The sequence below is a fragment of the Danio rerio genome, chromosome 23 (assembly GCF_049306965.1).
Source record: "Danio rerio strain Tuebingen ecotype United States chromosome 23, GRCz12tu, whole genome shotgun sequence".
NCBI classification, from domain to species: Eukaryota; Metazoa; Chordata; class Actinopteri; order Cypriniformes; family Danionidae; genus Danio; species Danio rerio.
The window spans coordinates 28,890,731-28,911,723 of record NC_133198.1 but is presented as its reverse complement, the minus strand read 5'-3'; the positions used below and the strand labels follow the sequence as shown (position 1 = coordinate 28,911,723).

Here is a 20,993-nt window from a genome sequence, read left to right as displayed (position 1 = left end):
TTTTCTTGTTTCTACCATGGGGCCATTAGTACCAATTGAGCATCGTGTCAATGCCACAGCCTACCTGAGTATTGCTGCTGACCATGTCCATCCCTTTTTGACCACAGCGTACCCATCTTCTCATAGCTACTTCCAGCAAGCGCCATGTCATACAGCGCAAATCATCTCAGACTGTTTTTTTTAAACATGGCAATGAGTTCACTGTACTCAAATGGCCTCCACAGTCATTAGATCCCGATCCAAAAGAGCACCTTAGGAATGTGGTGGAATGAGAGATTCGTATCAAGGATGTGCAGCTGACAAATCTGCAGCAACTGCGTGATGCTATCATGTCAATTTGGACCAAAATCTCTATGGAATATTTCAAGTGCTTTGTGCCACAAATGATTAAGTAGTTCTGAAGGCAAATGGGGTTTAACCTGGTACTAATAAGGTGTACTTAATATAGTGGCCGGTGAGTGTGTATCTGTACTTTAAAAAAAAACAAAAAACAGTTATGAGCAGCTAAATGTTTTATTCATTTAAAAAATATACTTTTGTCTATTTGCATTACATTGTAGAAAATAGTATTGATAACAGTATCAATACCAGTATCAATAAGAGGTAGCGTTATCAATTAAATCCCTACAATTAATTATTATGAACTTTTTTAATTGATTTCTAATGAATTATACGTTAAAAAGTTACACATTCAACTGTTTGCTTAAAAATGAACGTAAATTACTTTGGGATAGGACTAAAAAAATGCATGAATTAAACAATCCAAGGACACTATGATCTGCTTTCTTCATCACAGCTAAGTAAATACTGAACTTCAGGGACATCTACTCAATTACTGACTCAAATCTGTAGCATATCTCAAGTGGTTAATAAGTAAGTAAACGAACCTCAGGACTGTATAATCGCTGGTGGGAGATACACCCTCAAGGACATCGTATCCTTTCCGATGTCCAACTGCATCTTTAAATGCAGCTCATGTCACACCTTCACCGCATGTCGCTATAGCAACGGACATATAAGCCCTGCATAGGCTTTTCTGTTGTCCTCTGAACAAGAGTCAGATAATGCAGTGCTTTCTGCACGCTTCCACTTAAATGCTTTGACATGAAGACTTGAAAAGCAGTGCAGCCGGCAGTTTTTGTGGGCCGCCAGCTGACATGCTTCATTGAATATGAACCTCTAGTCCTCGGAAGCTTTAAAAGGGCCTTGTTTACAGCATGCGCCTCCCCCACAACAACACAGGGAACTTACTGGCTGGTATTGGCAACCACTGGACTCTTCATTGTCCAATGGTGTAGGCAGGCTCAATGCATGTCATGTGGTCTAAACTAAAAAAACATGCTTTGTGACCGCGATCAAATGCCCTTTTATTTACCACTCTTAAACCTAATGCGAGTCAGAGAGAGAAATAAAAAAGGGGAAATAACTGTGCTAGTGAATGAATTAAGTGTCATAGTGTAAGTGTTACTGAGTTGTAAAAAATTATTATGGCCTTTCCTGTATTGTGCCATTTGAAGGTTTTCTTGGAACAAGTTCATAGTTATGCAATAAGGCAGGTTTTTATGGGCGTGTAAATGAAGCATTTTAAATATTTGGTTCAAGAATTCATTTCTAACTACACTCTTTAAAGTTTGATGATTGATATGTAAATATAGAAATGTGTGTATGTTTGTCTATGCATTTACATTTATATTGCGGATTTTTGATTTTTGGGTATGAAAACAAGACTGTGAGGGATAGATTTACAGACTTAATGTCATGCACTATATTTAATACTCCTACAGTAGATCAAATAGAACAGGGTTTCCACTGGGTTTTAAAATGTCTTAAATCTTAAAAACAGAATTTTTAGGCCCTAAAAATTTACTGAAATATTGTGTTGTAGGTCCGTAATCTCTTTAAAACAGACCTTAATTTTCCTTTGTTCATGTATAGCTACCCAATTTGGCCAACACCCATACAATCACCATCAATCCATCTTCATAAAACTATATTACTATATATTTTTAACTATATTTACTACAATGGTTTAATTATTTTCCTTACAATGACATTCTCCATGTATTTACTGCTGAGGACACTGGCTTGGACAGGCTGTTGTGCATATGTTAAGTTTATTATAGTTTTTAAAACATTTAAAACATTTCTCAATTTAAATTTAAAAAAAGGTTATGTTGAAAAGTGTTCATGTTTACAACTAGAGCTTGCTTGTTTTGACACAATATTTAAAATATTTTGCTGAGAAATATCTAAAATATAAAATATTTATTACTAAATTTTTTATTCTATCATTAAAGGTATTAAATCATAATTATTTTTCTGATAAGGCAAATAAAAATCTTTTCCATTTGGGTCAATCTAAAAAACTAAAAACACTAAAAAAGTGTTTAGCCCTGTATGAGTCTTAAAATGTCTTAAAAAGTTTTCAATTTAACTTGAACTTGAACTCTCAAAACTCAAACATTTCAAAACTGTTTTATGATTTTTCTTTTTAGTATGCCGGTCGAAGCACATTTCCAAGTTTTCATTGCCAATCTTAGCCAACTGTAATCATTTATTTTGGTTCAATTAGAAATTTTCACAACCAGCGCAGAACTCTGGGGACCGGAGAGAGGCTGGCATGACCTTTTAGTCGAATGATTGGCATGCTGATTCGTGTCAAAAAATAAATATGGCACTACATTGACTAAAGCATTTACTTTTCTTGAAAGAATAAATTTTTTTTTTAAGTCAAAAGTATACTGGTCACTTTATTGGGTACACCTTTACAACTTCTCATAAATAACTACACAGCCAATCACATGGCAGCTACTCAATGCATTTAGGAATGTAGACGTGGTCAAGACTGACCTGCTGAAGTTTAAACCAAGCTTCAAAATGGGGAAGAGATTTAAGGAACCTTGATTGTTGCATGTTTGTTGGTGCTAGACAGGCTGGCTGGTTTCAGAAACTGCTGATCTACTGGGCTTTCCACAAACAACCGCTTAGGTTCATAGAGAATGGTCAAAAAAAAAGAGAAAAGACAGTATCAAGTGAGCGGAACGCTTTATTTATGTTATTTAGGACTTGTGGAGCTGCGCATCAATGGATTTGCTCTTCAGTGTTTGGACTTTCAGCAGTGAAATTTAAATCACACTGAATTGAACTAAATTGCACTTAAACTCTGATACGGTTTCAATTTACTAGAAATTTTATGTTAAGCTGCTTTGACACTGACCATCTATACTGTAAAAATGTTATAGAAATAAACGATGAATGAAGTGAATTGAATTGTTGCCCGAGGTCAGAGTAGAATTGTTAGACTGGTTCAGCTGATGGAAATGCACCAGTAACTCAACTGAGGTCTGTTGAAGAGCATCTCTAAACACACAACGCATAAAACCTTGAAGAAGATGAGCTACATCAGCAGATGAGCACACTAGTGCCACTCAAAGCAGCTAAACTGCAAACTGAGTCTACAACTCGCTCAAGCTCACCAACATTAGATGACAGAATACTGAAAACATGTTAACTGGTCTGGTAAGTCTTGATATCTGCTGCATCATTTGGATGGCTGGACAGGAATTTTGCAGAAACAACATGAAAGCATGGGTTCATCCTGTCTTATACAAGAGGATAACACTGCTGGGGGTGTTATGGCATAAAGCAGATTTCATTTCTGGACATTTGGCCCCTTAGTTTTGAGTTCCACAGTTTATGTGAGAGATGTTGCTGACCATATCCCTTTTTTTTTATTTTGAATTAATGAATGAATAATTCCAGCTCAAATCAATTCAATTCATCTTTATTTCTATAGTGCGTTTACAATGTAGCTTGTGTCAGAGCAGCTTAATGGAAGTTCTAGTAAATTGAAACTCTGTCAGTCTAGTTTTCAGAGTTAAAGTTTAGTTTAGTTCAGTTCTGTGTGGTTTAAATTTCACTGCTGAAAGTCCAAACACTGATAAAACAAGTCCATCAATGCGCAGCTCCACAAGTCCCAAACCAAGAAAGCCAGGCTTCACCATCATGTCAAACTGGTCTTTCCTGAACATGACAGTGAGTTCACTAAACTCAAAGGCCTCCACTGTACCCAGATCTCAATCTGAGAGAGCTCCTTATATGGGATAATATGGGAAATTAAGGCAGCTCTGAATGTAAAACTAGCATGCTGAACCTAATAAACTGGCCAGTGAGTGCATTACTCTATGTTCTTATGAGTTTCTCAAAGGTCTCAACGAACATATAAGGGGTAGGGGGTGGGGTTTCATGCTGTCTTATCTTTTTTTTATATCCCATCTGCAGAGGGGACAGAGAAGCCATCAAGAGAATAGCGTATGAGTTTGTAGAGACAAAGGCCAAAGAGGGAGTGATCTACGTTGAAGCCAGATACAGTCCTCATTTTCTGGCCAACAAGGGTGTGGAACCTCTACCTTGGGACCAAAAGCCGTATGTGCATCCAACTTGCCGTTTCATTGCATGCATTGTTTATTGTTCTTATGTTCCAATAATAACGTATGTTTACATTTGCTCTTGCACAATAACCCTGTTCTTGGCTTTGTCCTTGCATGTGCTCTCCTCTTCCTCCCAGAGGAGACATCACTCCTGATGATGTGGTGGATCTGGTGAACCAGGGATTTAAAGAGGGAGAACAGGCCTTCAAGACCAAAGCCAGGTCCATTCTGTGCTGCATGCGTCACATGCCAAGTAATGCAGTCCCACCTCTCCCTCACCCATCCCCTACCCAGTGTGCTGTGTGTTTGAGAGGCTACGCCTTACTGTCATCCCTCATTTAAAACCCATTAATCCACAGGCTTTCTCTGCTCCTGCCCAACGGTGTTAATCAGTACTGCACTGGCACTAAGCTGCGATTTTTTTTGTCCATGTTTTAGATTCGGTCAAGAAAGGCTGTTTGGAAATGCTGTAGTGAATTTGGAAGTAAATGCAATTCAAATAGTCATTAAAACTGAGCAGACTTGAAGCACTCAGTCAAGTTTACATTATTTTGTACATGGGTTTCCTCTTCATGAAGTAATGTACTGAACACAGAGACTGGAAAGCCTCATTTAAAGTGTCATGAAACACTAAAACACATTTTTTGAGATGTTGACAGTCATATACTGTATATGTCCCACATGGCTAAAAACACTATTGGGACACATATTTCACTAAAAATTGAAACTAATTATCAGCGGGCTCTATTGTGAATGAGATGCAACTTCATTAATATGCATGATACAGCTTTGAAGACCTTTTACCTGTTACAGAGTTTAGAGAGACGCCATGTTGTGTAGCCAACTGTAATTAAAACAAGTGGAAGAAAAAGAATTGTTCGAAGACATGGGTCGTCAGAGTTTGTAAATGTGCCCCAACGAAGGTTTTGTTTCCAATGTCCCGCTTTGAGAATCTGGAAATGGTGAAATCTTGATTTCTTGCTCGTCTCCTTTTAAAAAAGGACACAGTTCCAGTTAGTTATCATCAAGTTAGTTAGTATCATCAGCAGTACTCTTTCATTTTTTGAAGACATACCTTAGTCAAAAAGATTTAGTTAAAGGGCCATGAAACCCCCTCGTTTCAGCAGGGTGTTTTCACACCTCTACTTTGGAAAAAGTCAGAAAAGTGGGCGTGTCCAGCTCTGTTTAGGGGGAGTGTCGGAGGAACTAAAGTGGGAGGGTGTGGGAGTTTCTATTTGGGCACGCGCGAGTTTCAGAGTCAAAATACACACACGGGAGAAAGTGATGGTTTTTACATGGACATCTGTAGTCGAATTATTTGCCAGATTATTAAATGGTGGACTTTAACTGCAGTTTGGCTCTTTCATTCAGGGAATTCATTCATGCAACTCGCGACAAACACGGTATTTGTTTCGAGGAACTGCTCTAAGCGTGTATTTTTCATGCAATGTTTGATACCGCACGGCGAATGAGAGAAAAAAAAAACTCCGCATTTCCCGTAAACTTAGATGCACACGGCAGGTAGCGTCAGAAAGCCGTGTGTGTTATTCCGGTCACAAAATGCGGTAAAAACCCTACACAAGGTTAAAGTTTGGTTGTGGTGCTAACATGTTTACACTCGGTGCAATAGTTAAGTTAACTTAGTTCGATACGAACAAACTGAATAAACAAAGAGCACTGGTCACTCACTTACCAAATCTGTAGAGACAGGACAATCACCAGCAACTAGAGCCGCGTCTTTATGAAGAGAATACTACAAGCGAATCCGGATCTCAGCATTTGCAGATGAGAACAGCTCTCAGGTAAACAATAATCCTCCTTAGACACGTAAGTTATTGTTGTCGAGCATCGCGTACACTGTTAATATTAATGAAGTTGCACAATAGAGCGCGCTGATTGGTTTGAACCAAGCTTTACTCATGCATTAATGCATCACACTGTAAGACGCAATATGACACACTTTGGCACAGGCGTCCAGTCTGCACGCTGGAATACAGGCTATTATGTCATGACCGTGACGCAGCTTCAAAAATTCGTTTCAAACCGGAAGCACGAATTTGCTTGAAATAACGCAAAAACAACCAATTTATAATTTTAGTGAAATATAGGTGTCCTAATAGTGTTTTTAGCAGTGTGGGACACATATACGACTGTCAACAGCGCAAAAAAATGTGTTTTGGTGTTTCGTGACCCTTTAAGTTTATAGTAATATCACTACAATATTATAGACTGAAAGATCCACTGTAAATGCTGCACTCTGAATGTAAACATCTTAATCAAACTATCCCCATCATTAGGATTTTCGCAAATGTGTGACAGGATAGTCTATACAAACATGGCTGCTTGACACTATTCTCTGCACCTACCGAGTCTCTGCATCTACTGAAAAATGCAGAGGTTTTTTCTACCATACCGCATGCGGCATCAAAATCTCCTTTAACACTACACTCTTCAAGCAGTTCTTCGCATCCAATATCTTGTTTGTCTCAGGTGCATGCATGAAATGTTCCTAAATGACAGTGAAAGTGCCAAACTGCAGTCAAAGTCGACAAATTAAGAATAAAAAATCCAAAATTACACGAAACTCTAGAGGAAATGTTAATTGAATTACGTGCTGTAACATGTAAAATGGATCATGAAAGGAACATTCAAAAAGCAACTCTTGTAAACACCTTAATCATATTATTGTCTTAATCAGATTAAGGCAAATAATTTGATTACTGATGTCCATGTTAACATAGTCACTGTCTATCTTCCCTGCGTCTGTGTTTCTGCTGTGAAAATCAGCGCATGCACGTACTGAAACGCCCCTTTTCATGCAAACCCTTCCCTCTTTCACCACTCAACACTCCCACCTATATACAAAACTGGACTTTCCTGACTTTAGGGAAACACCTCGCTGGGACAAGGGAGGGTTTCATGGCCCTTTAACACAATTTGTGAAGTGTTGGGCGAGCATCACATAGCTGGTGCAAATACAAGCATCAAATGTATATAAAATATTTAAATGTTTACTTTTTTTAAAAATACATTTTGATACATTTTGTTTTGCTGGTCCAGCACTGCCTGACAAGGGGGTAACATTCAGACTCATGTAGACTTCAAGCTTCACTAAGCCACCTCTTTGTGGATAATGTCAAGACAAATTCTCTTATCAAGTCGATCAACTCGATCTGTCAACATGTGTAAAGGATGGAAAAACCTGCCATGTGAAAAACCACGCCGATCTTTGAATACGAAAAGAGGCGAGGGGCTGTAGTAGTAGTAAAAAGTGAAAGGCCCCATTATGTTGGTACCAGACATTCTTGAAACCATAGTTGAAACTCAGACATTCAGCTTAATACAGAAAGTGAACCAAAGCGTATCAAACAATCTGTAAGTAAAGGAAAAATAGAATAAATATAAATGTATATTAGCCACACATCTGATGCTTGTATTTGCACTAGCTCTATGGCAACAACTTCATTAATTGTGTGAAATTAGGCTTTGCAGCTTGTGTGTTCAGTCCTTCCCATGACGTCAGACACAGCGATATTCCAAGATGGTTGCACCCTAGCTCTCACGTAATGAGAGCTATTGCATTACACATCATGTAATGTTCTTCTAAATGGTTACATTAATTGAGTTTGTTTAGTATGTTTTCATTAAAGTGGAAATCAATTTACAAAATAATGTAAACTTGGCCGAGTGCTTCACTTCCACTTCAAATGCACACTGTTGTTTAGATTTATGAGGTCGGTAATATTTTCCTCAATAGAGCATAAATCAGTAGAAGATTTTTCCACAAGGCGTGCACATTATATTGTTGGGGAATGTTATACATTTTACTACAGTATTAATGTAGGTTTGATCAATCTTTTTATGCCTAAATGTTTTCTTGTACAGCTGGACTTTCTTATTATAGTTGATTTCATTTAAATAACCAAAATGTAAAATGATTTTGCTCATTATATTGATTTATTTGATTTAATTAAATGTATATATATATATATATATATATATATATATATATATATATATATATATATATATATATATATATATATATATGAAGAGTTCAATTGCAAAAAACAAAACTATAAGAAGTGCCATTGAATTTTTGTTCTAAAATGTGCTTTTTTGTTTGTCCAGCTCCTGTGTTTATGTTCAGTAGTTTCGGATTCTTTTTGTTGCAAATAAAGTGAAATAACAAACAGGAGACTAAGGAAAATGCTCATTTTGGAAGAACATTTCAGACGGCACTTGGAGGTTTTTACATGTGAGCTAGATGTGTATATACATAGAGAAACAGCTACGAAAACAAATTGGGAGACCACATTAAAATCCTCACTTTCTCTGGATATATTGGACTTTACCATATTTATTAAGTATGGGCTTGAGTAAAATGTTAATGTTTGTCTTCTTTTATAAAGGTCTGGCAACATTTCTTGAAACTTTGAAATAACAATATTAAAAAAATTTCAGTTTATGGCATATTGGTGACATCATATCATAATCAGCTCATATGCTGCCTTCATCATAAAAGAACTGATAATACACTCAAATCACTGGCCGTTATCAATGACTGTTGTGCTTATTTTTGCTGTAGATTGGTCTATGGAGGTGGTGGAGCTGTGTAAGAAGTTTCATAAAGATGGGGTTGTGGCCATAGACTTAGCGGGAGATGAATCCATGAACTGCGAGTCATACCCAGGACACAAGAAAGCATTTGAGGTAACAAACCACACATTCTCCATACGAGTTGCATTTGCGAAATGCTTTCAGCATGGAAAAGCAGAAAAATCTCTGTGGCTTCATTTTTCCTCAATCGACAATCTGCTTAATCTTTATTGGGCCTCTTATGAAAGTGCCTGCATGCGATTTGCTGAATTTGAAAGAACATGACTGATAGTTGTATGTCTTATCAACAAATAGTTTTGACCCTGACTTCCTGGTAGTATAAATACCATATGTGTTACAAAAGATTTATATGGTTTCTATCGATGCCAGAATTCTTCAGTTGTGATGGTTTCTACAAAAAAACATTAAGCAACATCATTTTTCTGGAGGAGCAAAATCGCATTTTACAATAATTTCTGAATTTCTGAATGATACAAAAAAAGACTGAAGTAAAGATGCAGAAAATTCAGCTTTGCCATTACAAGAATTATTATATTATATTATATTACATTTCATCATATTATATTACATTATATTATATTATATTACATTATATTATATTATATTATATTATATTATATTATATTATATTATATTACATTATATTACATTATATTACATTATATTATATTATATTATATTACATTTTATTATATTACATTATATTATATTATATTACATTTTATTATATTATATTATATTATATTATATTATATTATATTATATTATATTATATTGTATTGTATTGTATTGTATTGTATTGTATTGTATTATATTATATTATATTATATAGAATCCATATTACATTTTTAAATGACACACGTTATTTACAATATCACAATTTCTATGCTTTTAATCAAATAAAATCAGTCTTTATAAGCATAAAAGATTTTTCAAAATCAGTTAATTTAAAAAGTAGTGCAAATCATTGTGTAATGCTATATAATATAGTTACTTAAAATGTAAACACTGTTGTTTTCTTAAAACATAGTAAAACTACTGTTTTGTATTTAAAGCTAAGATATTCAACCATAAAATAAAGATTTGGAAACTTGTGTACAATCCATAACTTAGACGACACTAAAACATCTGCTGGTACCATTAGTGTGCTAAGAGCCTGAGCCAAGATGTTCAGGAAACAAAACACATTTCTTATCCCATGATCTAAACCAAAGCTTACAAAGCTGTATCTTTTGTTCAATGAGGCGGACATAATACTGTACACATCACAGATGCTGCAGTGCTGTGTTTGAAAAAAGCATGGTGCAGAAAAGCAGATGTTGCTCTTACTGTGAGCTGACGGAGTTTTGTTTTTGACAGGAAGCCGTCAGAAGTAATGTGCACAGAACAGTTCATGCAGGAGAAGTGGGTCCTGCCAGCGTTGTGAGAGAGGTACGAGTATCTTCTTTAACACAGCATTTGCTTTCAGCACTAACACACTTCTCACAGAAACATACTGAGCCTGTTTACATGCACATTAAAATGATAACTCACAAAAATTAGCTAATCGAAATAATCTTTTGTCCGTGTTTACATACATCCATCCTTCCAGCAATGCAAGTAAAAGTTTGTATATGTACTATGATATAATATAATTTAATTCTAATAAAAAGGTTGGTACCAAATTACAATAAGATTATGTCAGTTTATAATTTTTATTATATGTCTTTATTTGATTTATGTCATGTTTAATAAATCATAAAGCCTTTTCACAAGCCTGTTATGACACGTTTAATGGTCATCAGTATCTTAAATCCTTAAAAGTTTTTAATATTTAGATTAAAAAAAACATGACATTTAAAAACAATGAACATTTATATCTATTTATGTAGTGACTGAGAGGAAATTCGATGTTAGTCTCTCCTCTGGTTGCTGTCACCAGTCTATTTTTCTTTTTTCTGAAAGTCTTGATAACATCATTGGGGAGTTTTTCTGTTATTAATTGAGCAAATGAGATTGTAAAAAACATATTTGTTGAACTCTCCCATTCACTGGCTTTAAGTTTACTCAGCTATGACGACTTCTGCTACTGAGAAACCCGGAAATGTGAAAAGGATCTATGAAAAGCACAAAAAGGGAATTGCTACACCTCAAAACATGTCATGAAACTTTTCATATTTTCTTATATTTCAAGATTCAATTCATTATTTTTCATTGAAGCACCCTGATATCACAATTACATCACATAGATGTCTGCTTGATGTTTGGGTTTTTTTTTAGACTGTTTGCTCATCTGCAACATGTCTATGAGACGTCTTAAATAGATGTTTATAACATGTCTTTAAGGCATTTATGATTTAAAATGTTTGTAAAATAATCTTTTTAGGATGTTTTTAAGATTTTTATACACAGAAGATATTTTTCAGACTAAATGTTTTCTGCTTTTTAAAATATGTCTTACGGAAGCAAGTATGCTATCTAAGAGTTATACTTCTGCTGCATGAGATAAGAACCCCAGCAAGCTATTTTGTATTTAATAGACATCCAAGCATAGATGTCCTGGCTTACACATGGCTAAATTTGGCCTGTCACTGATAATTCAGTAGTCCAAAAATAGATTATAGTCATCAAATAGACAGACATAATCATTTATTCCTCTCTGCTTGACGGCTTGCCTATTTTTGGACTATTTTTAAGCCATGGTCACACTGCACTTTTCTCCCCATAGACCTCCACTCATAAGCATGCAAATGTTTTAGACCGGAAACGCAAGCTCGTGCGACAAGTTTTGCAGCTGTGTTGGAAATTTCAAGCTTGGTAAACTTTGCATCACCTAACTGTGTGAGACAAATTGAAGATCAAAACATGACCTCTCTAGACAGAAATGTAAAATATGGATCAATCGCTTTTTAAATGTCTAATCATCTTGTTTAGTCCTGCTCCTATTCACAGCGCCGTACAACAGAAGTTTGCTTGTGCAAACTCTAGTGTGACCGCGTCATTAGACGTCTGTTAGATTTTTACTATTAGCCCAAATTTAGATGTCTATTAGATGTCTTTTTAATACGAATTGCTTATCATGACATTTTTTTTCAATTCATAGAGATAAGAAACTGAATTTGTGGCACTCTTCTGTTTCTTTGCTATGTTTTTTGCATCTGGACACATATCCCACTTGTGCATTTCAGTAAACTGACAGAAAGCAAGCTAATGCATCTATAGTACATGCTAGATGAATTTGAAGTAAGGGACGAAAATCTATCTGTGACCATTGTTTTAAGCCATTTATGAGCTTATGCTGATAAATTAAAACTGGTTAATGCTTTTACATGACCACATGAAGTATAATCGGTTAATAATGCATGTATTTGGAAGCCTTAGAGTACATGTAATGTGTTCAATGTTTTCCTGTTGTGCAATAGTGCAGAGTCTGTTTTTAACTATCAACTTCTGTCTGTGAAGCACATTTCCTTTCTGGAGCATGAAATCATATTAGAGATATTTCTGAAAACAGAACAACTGCGCAGCTCATTTTTCAAAATGTCATGCCCCAGAAAAAACAACTAACTCTGTGCCAACTCTGTCCATGATGCTCATGTTCTTTGTAGGCTGTTGAAGTTCTGAAAGCTGAACGCATTGGGCACGGATACCACACACTTGAAGATCAAAATCTCTACAAACAACTGCTTCATCAAAACATGCATTTTGAGGTAAGAATAGATGGCTTTCTAGATATATACAGTTGAAACCAGAAGTTTACATACAATCTAAATAAAGGAACATAACTATTTTTTTAAATGTCCGATGGTAAATCATACTAAACATTAACTATTTTAGGTTTGTTAGGATTACCTAAATGATTTACATTTGCTAAATGCCAGAATAATGAGAGAATTTTTTGAGAGTTTTTTTTTTATTAATTTCTAGACAGTCAAAAGTTTACATACATGTTCTTGGTATTATTTTAGCTTTGCTTTTAAACTGTATAACTTTGGTCAAATATTTTGGGTATCCTTCCACAAGCTTCTCACAATAATTTGCAGGACTTTTGGCCCATCCCTCCTGACAGAATTGGTGTAACTGAGTCAGATTTGTAGGCTGTCTTGCTCGCACAAACTCTGCCCACAAATTTTCAATAGGATTGAGGGTTAGGGCTTTGTGATGGCCACTCCAAAACATTCACTCTGTTGTCCTTAAAGCACATTTTAACTAATTTGGCAGTATGCTTAGGGTCATGGTCTGTTTGGAAGATCCATTTGTGGCCAAGTTTTAATTTCCTGGCTGATGTCTTGAGATGTTGCTTCAGTATTTATTATTACATACTATTCTTTCTTCATGATGCCATCTATGCTGTGAAGTAGACCAGTCCCTCCTGCAGCAAAATAGCCCCACAACATGATGCTGCTGCCCCCATACTTCACAGTTGGGATGGTGTTCTTTAGCTTGCAAGCTTTCCCCTTTGTTCTCCAAATGTAACACTGGCCATTGTGGCCAAACAGTTTAATCTTACTTCCATCAGACCACAGGATATGTCTCCAAAAACATGTCTTTTTCCTAGTGTAATTTAGCAAAGTGTAATCTGGCTTTTTTTTGTTGATTTTCCCATGTTGTCACGAAAGTATGCAGTGTGTTTGAGGTTTTTCTCAAATACTATTCTACAGTTGTGCCTCCAATTAACGCAAATGTTGTCAAATAGCCAATCAGAAACTACCAAAACCTTGACACCATCATCTGAGTTTTTTCAGAGGGATAATAATCCTATTGAATGTAAAACTGACTTTCAAGAAAAGTTATAACAATTTCTCAAAAAATATCTCTCTCATTATTCTGCTATAAAGCATAACATAAACAAATTTGATAATCCTAACTTACCTATAAGAGAAAAAAAGTTTACATTAAAATATGTGCCTTTTTATACTTTTGGTTTTAACTGTACTTTAAGACAGATGCATACACAGCCACAGAAAAATGTATAGTAAATCATTAGTCAGATGGTATTATCATGCATGGGTTTTACAGTGTGTCCTGTAGATTTGCATGTCGCACTGGTCAAAGTGCTTATTTACAATAATGGTATGATATTAGGGTCAATAACATAGGTACACCAGCAAACAACGATGATGAAGCTTATCTCAAAAATAGGTATTACTTTACCAGGCATTTTGTAATTATTTTTTAGCCTTGTATACCAAGTAAGTGTATTTAATTTGTTCATTTTAGTTTGGTCTGATCATATTTCTTTAAAATTTCAAATAAAAATAATCATTGAGATATTGTTTCACAGAAAATGAGAACTGATGAATATAACTAATGTTTTCAGTTTTAGTGAATAAACATTTTTGTTTTAAATATAGATGGAATATCATCGGAAGTTTGCTGAACTAAAAGTTTTACCCAAACAAATATACACTACCCGGCCACTAAATTAGGTACACCTTATACTGATACCGGGTTAAACCCCCTTTTGCCTTCAGAACTGCCTAATCCTTCGTGGCATAGATTCAACAAGCGACTGGAAATATTCCTCAGAGATTTTCTGCAGTTGCTGCAGATTTGTTGGCTGCACATCCTTGATGCGAATCTTCCATTCCATCACATCCCAAAGGTGCTCTATTGGAGATCTGGTGACTGTGGAGGCCATTTAAGTACAGCAAACTTATTGTCAAAGTCAAGAATCCAGTCTAAGATTATTATTCTTCTAGTAGCCATCAGAAGATGCATACACTGTGGTCAAAGGGATGAACATGGTCAGCAACAATACTCAGGTAGGCTGTGGCATTGACACGATGCTTAATTGGTACTAATGGACCCAAAGTGTGCCAAGAAAATATCCCCCACAACATCACCAGCCTGAACCGTTGATACAAGGCAGGATGGATCCATGCTGTTGATGCCAAATTCTGACCCTGTCAACTGAATGTCACAGCAGAAATTGAGAATCATCAGACCAGACGTTTTTCCACGTTGAACTGCAGCAGATAGTCTTGACCATGTCTACATGCCTAAATGCATTGAGTTGCTGACATGTGATAGGCTGATTAGAAATTTACGCTAACGAGCAGTTAGAGAGGTGTACTTAATATAATGGCCGGTGAGTGTAAATTACAATTACAGAAAATTACCTAAACATCTCTATTTATTTAATGTGTGTTTGTGTATATATTGCTGAGATGGATGTTTGTTATCTTTGAAAATATTTGTAACAGATAACCAGAGTTTTTTGCATACATTATGAGCACTTACTTTCCTGATATCTCCCTTATGTAACAGTTCATTAGCTCATTAGCTGTTTACTCCATGACCTGAACAGGGTGTGTGCGTGATAAGTGCGATTTGTGATGTTGGGGCCTAATGTCCTGAAATGTAAACTCACACTGCCCTCTGGTGGACACTATTTAAACATCCTTGTTTATAAACGTGTCACTGAACAATCTCAGTGTACTAATATTTATATTACCTCGACCAGAATGTTTATGAGGTGTTTAATTGAGTTGAATAAACTACACAATGTTGCAGTGTCAGTACAGTGTTTCTAATGGTGTGTGTGTGTGTGTCGTCTTGTTTTAGATGTGTCCAGTTTCTAGCAGACTGACAGGAGCCTGTGAGCCAGACTTCACCAAACACCCTCTCATTACGTGAGAATATTCTTTACAATTTACTTCATCATTTTGTTAGATGTAATTGTTATATGGTATTACAATTTTCCATGAACATCAGGCCACATTGGCTATTAAATAAATGTCAACAAATAGCCAAAATAATAATAATAAAAAATATAAAGGCAACTTCCTTTAGTCTGTCTTAACTCCTGTTAGGCTGTTCATAGTTCTTATCATCTGATCCATTCCTGAAGCACATAGCAAGTGCAGACAATCATTTTTTACTCAAAAGTATGGCACATACATGTAATATATAAACAGATGAGGTAGACCACTGAATTGTCATCATTTTAACCACCTTTTACACTGCAGGTAAAGCTATGTTTAGCATTTGCAAAGTAGAAAATGGGTTTTGAACAGTACTAACAAATGAAGAAAACATCCTCATACACATGCAAATACAGAAATGCACTGCAAATAGCACAGACCACAGTGAAAATCCAAAGTATACTATATGACCCCAAAGAGTTGCGAACCCGGCTATATCTTTTTAGAGTCAGTGGCATGCGCAGAAGTCTGAGAGGTGTTTTTTTGTTTATCTCCAAAAACACTGCAAACTCTAAACAGGAAGCAGTCCAGTATTTGCATGTGTTGTGAGAATTTGCATGTACGTGTTGATGAATAAGTTGATTAATGCGTTTTCTCAATTTGTTTTGGGGTTTGTATTTGCATGTGTGCTTGCAGTCATTTGAGCTCAGCCACCATACCTTTTGCTGAGCCAAACTTGCAGTGTCAAAATGATGTGGTGTTAACGTGATACAACTCAGTGATTTGCACTTGACAGCACTCAGTTGATTAATTCCTGTGCCTAGGAAAGACAGAATCACAGCATACAATTTATAAATCATTCAATTAAGCATTTCAGAGGAAACATTACAAATGTTAACAGTTTTATTCTTACCTTTAGAGTCTATTCAGGAAAACCACAGCACTGTAATAGGGTTTTTCACACTACGGCATTTATACAGGGTGTCTGCGGAGATTTAAATAGTCTTAAATTCACTGAAATATTGTCTTGTAGGTCTTAAATCACTTTAAACAGGTCTTCATTTTCCCTTGTTTATGAAAAGCTACCTAATCGATCCAACACACATCCAATCGCCAACAATACATCTCAACAAAACTGAGCAAAACTATATTTATAACTTTTATTTTAACAGTCTGTTGTCCATACATTTAGTTTGAAAGAGTTATGTTGAAGAATATGTATGTATAACAAGGGTCTGCTTATTTTGACACAATATTAAAACTGTGTGACTCAGACATAGCTCATTAGAATTAGTTTTTTGATGGGGCAATTAAAACATCAGCATTTAGCAATAAATAAGTCTAAAATGTCATCAGATATCCCAAAAGGACATAAATTGAACTTTGTGAAGCCTGCAGAAACCCTGCTATATGGTGTTCAGGATTTATTGTAATTACAAGGTGACAACATATGTAGGTCTGTCACCATATACAATTAAGTCCTTCTTTATATTAAGTGGCCTTAACTACATGTACAGTACATTCAAATGTAAACACAATGTACTTACAGTAGTGTTCATAATGTACTGCAGAACACTTCAGGTGTTATTGAGGAAGAGGTTAGCAGATGGGTAGATCAGGGTCGCTGCAGGTTTCACAAAGAAAAAATTGAAGACTTTAAGACATTTTTAAGACCATTATAAATTAAATTTTAGACTCACACAGGGCTAAACGCTAAAGAGTTTTCGAATGGCCTTATTTATAATTGCCCTATTAAAAATAATAATAATTGAATACATTTAGTAATACAATAACAATACATTTAGTTTGAATATTTTCTATTAATTTTTTAAATATATCCATTCACATACCCTATAACCCTTACCAAGAATAGAACAAAACATAGCTGTCATTTACTTCCGTCTACAATAATAATAATAATTTAATAATAAAAATATAGGTCAGGTCAGTATCCTCAGCAGTAAATAAATGAACAACTTTTAAACAAATGTTACTGTAAGAAAAGTCATTAAATGCTCTTTTTAAATAAAAGGTTAAAAATTCATTGAGATGTATTGTTGGTGATTGTATGGGTGCTGGCCAGATTGAGTAGCTATACGTGAACAAATGAGAATTAAGACCTGTTAAAAAGGATTTAAGACCTACAACACAACATTTCAGTAGATTTAAGACTTTCTAAGACTAAATTGTGTTTTTGAGATTTAAGATATTTCAAGACCCTGCGGATACCCTGGTAGGGTTATGGCGTAATAGGGATGCTATGAGGCATAAGTGATGGGTCAACAGCATAATAATAAATGTAATTAGAGAAATTAATTACAATGTAATTAGATGCATGTAATTAATCAAGCATACAGTATGTACAATGTATAAATATGTATTTACACAATAATTGCATTGTAACAAATGATTCATTTCAAAGTAAGTACATATTAGCTAAGGCCACTGAATATAAAGTGGGACTAATAACTTAAGCAATAGTCTCAGAAATTATTGCGATAAGTGATATTATAATTTTTTATGAACATATATGTCACTGTATATATATTGATTATACGACTGGATAATAATGCAAATAGGCATAAACACTTTCAAGGGACAAAACTTTTTCATTCTCAAGGTTATTTAGATTCTGTAATTTGATGTTAAAAACACCAGTGATATAGAATGAAGTCAGTGTAAAATAGCTCTTTACATTTTATTGACAATTACTGACAATATTGTGTGCCACACATTTACCAATATCGTCTAACATGTGAAAATAGTGAAAAATATATACCCGTATGTAAAAATTGAGCTCACTGACATCTCCAACAGAGATTAGACAAGATGACAGAGGCTGCACTATCAGCTAAAATGCTTCTCACATTAATGTTTATGTAATCATACTGTAAGTCATGTCCATGCATTATGTGATATATTGATGATACCAGGAAACTGTTTATGTTTACAAAATCATGATTTTCTATGGCAATGCTATCAACACTATAAACATAGCTCTGAAATAAATTGGGATGGTTAGGTGAGACAGTAGTAACAGTTTAGATCAGTAGCTCTTGGAAAATTCCCAATTAACAAGTAGCAATTAGGAGTTCAGTAATCAGATTCTTGCAATTTTGGTAAGTCTGGTGTGTAGAGTCACTCTAAACTCCAGGTTTAATTTGGTGGAAAGGAACATTTCACACTGAAAACCTGTAACCATTGACTTTCATAGTATTAGTTTTTTTCTACTATGAATGTCAATGGTTACCGGTTTTCAACTTTCTACAAAATATCTTCTTTTGTGTTTTTTACAGAAACAAGAACCTCATAAAAGCTAGAAACCATTCGAGGGAGAGTAAATTTGAATTTTGGGAGGGTGAACTATCCCTTTAATACTGCTTTTTACCTTTGGAGTGAAGCTCAGCTCTGGATATTTAACAAATGTTACAGCAAGATCACAGGCCACGTTTTATCCAGGGTTTATAAAACACCCACAGTTATCTAATTAAGGTTTGAAAAGCCCTATTGTGTGTTCCAGATTCAAGAAGGATAAAGCAAACTACTCCTTGAACACAGATGACCCAACCATCTTTAACTCCACCTTGAATTCAGACTACGAGGTGGTGCAGAAATACATGGACTTCACTGAAGAGGAGTTCAAGAGACTGGTAATCAAAATTCAACAATACACACAGTACAATTTAAAGTGGCTTCTGAAATGGAGGAACTTTTTTTATAGTTACTATCAGGCAGAAATATATGCCTGATAAGAACTATATGGCAGAAATTAATGAAACCAAGAAAATGACCGAAGTGGAAGGTTACTTCTAGTATCAGAGTTCCTATAACTAACCAGTGTGAAAGCCCATCAAGATGCCCCTCATGTCTTGGCTAAAATAATTGAGTTCTCCTGTCTGTTTCGGTTCCCACAGAATATAAATGCAGCTAAGTCCTGCTTTCTTCCTGAAAAGGAGAAAGAGAAGCTTCTGAATCAACTCTATGAGGCCTACGGCATGCAGAAAAGCACCAGCTTTTGAGAACAGCTCTGTTGTCAACAAATATGCAGCGAACAAAGCCTTTCAGGACATTTGCCTTTTCACAAGTGAATGTGGGTCCTGATTCCTTGAAACCTGAAAAACTCATGCACACATTTTCTTTCCCATAAAGGCCATAAATCCATCACTCAACACAAATAAAACTATAGAAGTAAACATGACATTCATCAAAATGTTACGTCATTCATAATTCATTAACCACATTTATAGCATAATGGTTTCCGCCAAATGCTGTTGCCTTTCATCTCTATGAATATCTACACACAAGTATTGCAATTTCTGTAGCATGAACATCACGTATTTTGTTTTTATTGCATATTTACTCAAGTTTAAGCCACTATACTTTACACTGTTCTCATTATATGCACAGTATATTATCAGAATATAAAGACAATGTCTTGCTAAGTTGCATTTCATAAAATTAAGGGGATAGTTCACCCAAAAAAAAACTTACATAGTTTTACCCTCCTCAAGTGGTTCATTCATGAGTTTCTTTCTTGTTGAACACAAGAGAAGATAGTTTGAAGAAAGCTGAAAACCTGTAACCATTAACTGCCATGGTATGAAAAACAAATAGCATGGAAATCAATGGTTACAGGTTTTCAGAATTTTAAAAATGTTCTTTTGTGTTTTGTGAAACTGTAATAAGTGTGAGTAAATGATAACAACTGTCATTTTCAGATGAACTATCCCTTTAAATAGTACCTAAGCTGTATTACAATGGTGAGTGAGAATGCGTGTATTCAGTATATTAAACCAGAACGTGTCTGGTGCTTATTTGATGTATATGCATTAGAGGAACTTTTGGATGGCAGTTTATGATAATCACTAATAACGATGTTATCATGTTACCAAGTGTGATGACGAAATGCTGTGCAAAATCCCTCAAGATCGTGTCATTCCTTTGATCTAACACCAGAGGGCATTTACCAAAAGTGGATTAATACAACTCAGGTTTAGAGATTAAGCTGCCTTTTGAAGAATAATCGTCAGGTTTTACTTTTCTATTGTATTATGTGAACCGCATACTCTGTGAAGGAATGGACTAAAGCTTTGTCACTGTAAAGAATAAATAAGAAAACCGTGTATCAATACAAATAAATTTCCAGCTGAATATTTGTCATTCTTGGTCTTTTTTATGACAAAAAAAAAATAATGTTTTCAGTGTTTTAACAAGGAGTTGTAAATGTGGGGAAGCAGCAGCGCTGTTTTTATATACCAAATACAATTTTATGTGCTGTAATAATGCTGTTATGCGCAGTCTACTAAAACGCTCAACA

At 35.2% G+C, this 20,993-nt stretch overlaps 1 protein-coding gene across 3 annotated transcripts in view; it reads left to right on the top strand.

The window, feature by feature from the left end:
* ada (adenosine deaminase) overlaps positions 1-20,827 on the top strand; it is a 30,226-nt gene extending 9,399 nt beyond the window's left edge. The window contains exons 4-12 of one of the 3 annotated variants that reach the window (XR_012398299.1): positions 4,282-4,425; positions 4,568-4,683; positions 9,019-9,143; positions 10,410-10,481; positions 12,638-12,739; positions 15,597-15,664; positions 19,197-19,326; positions 19,591-20,232; positions 20,312-20,827. Coding sequence is in view for 1 of the 3 variants with exons in the window: in NM_001002646.1 (NP_001002646.1) it covers positions 4,282-4,425; positions 4,568-4,683; positions 9,019-9,143; positions 10,410-10,481; positions 12,638-12,739; positions 15,597-15,664; positions 19,197-19,326; positions 19,591-19,695 (862 nt within the window). In the remaining 2 variants the exon portion in view is untranslated. 3 annotated transcript variants of the gene reach the window in all.
* Positions 20,828-20,993: the final 166 nt, after the last annotated feature.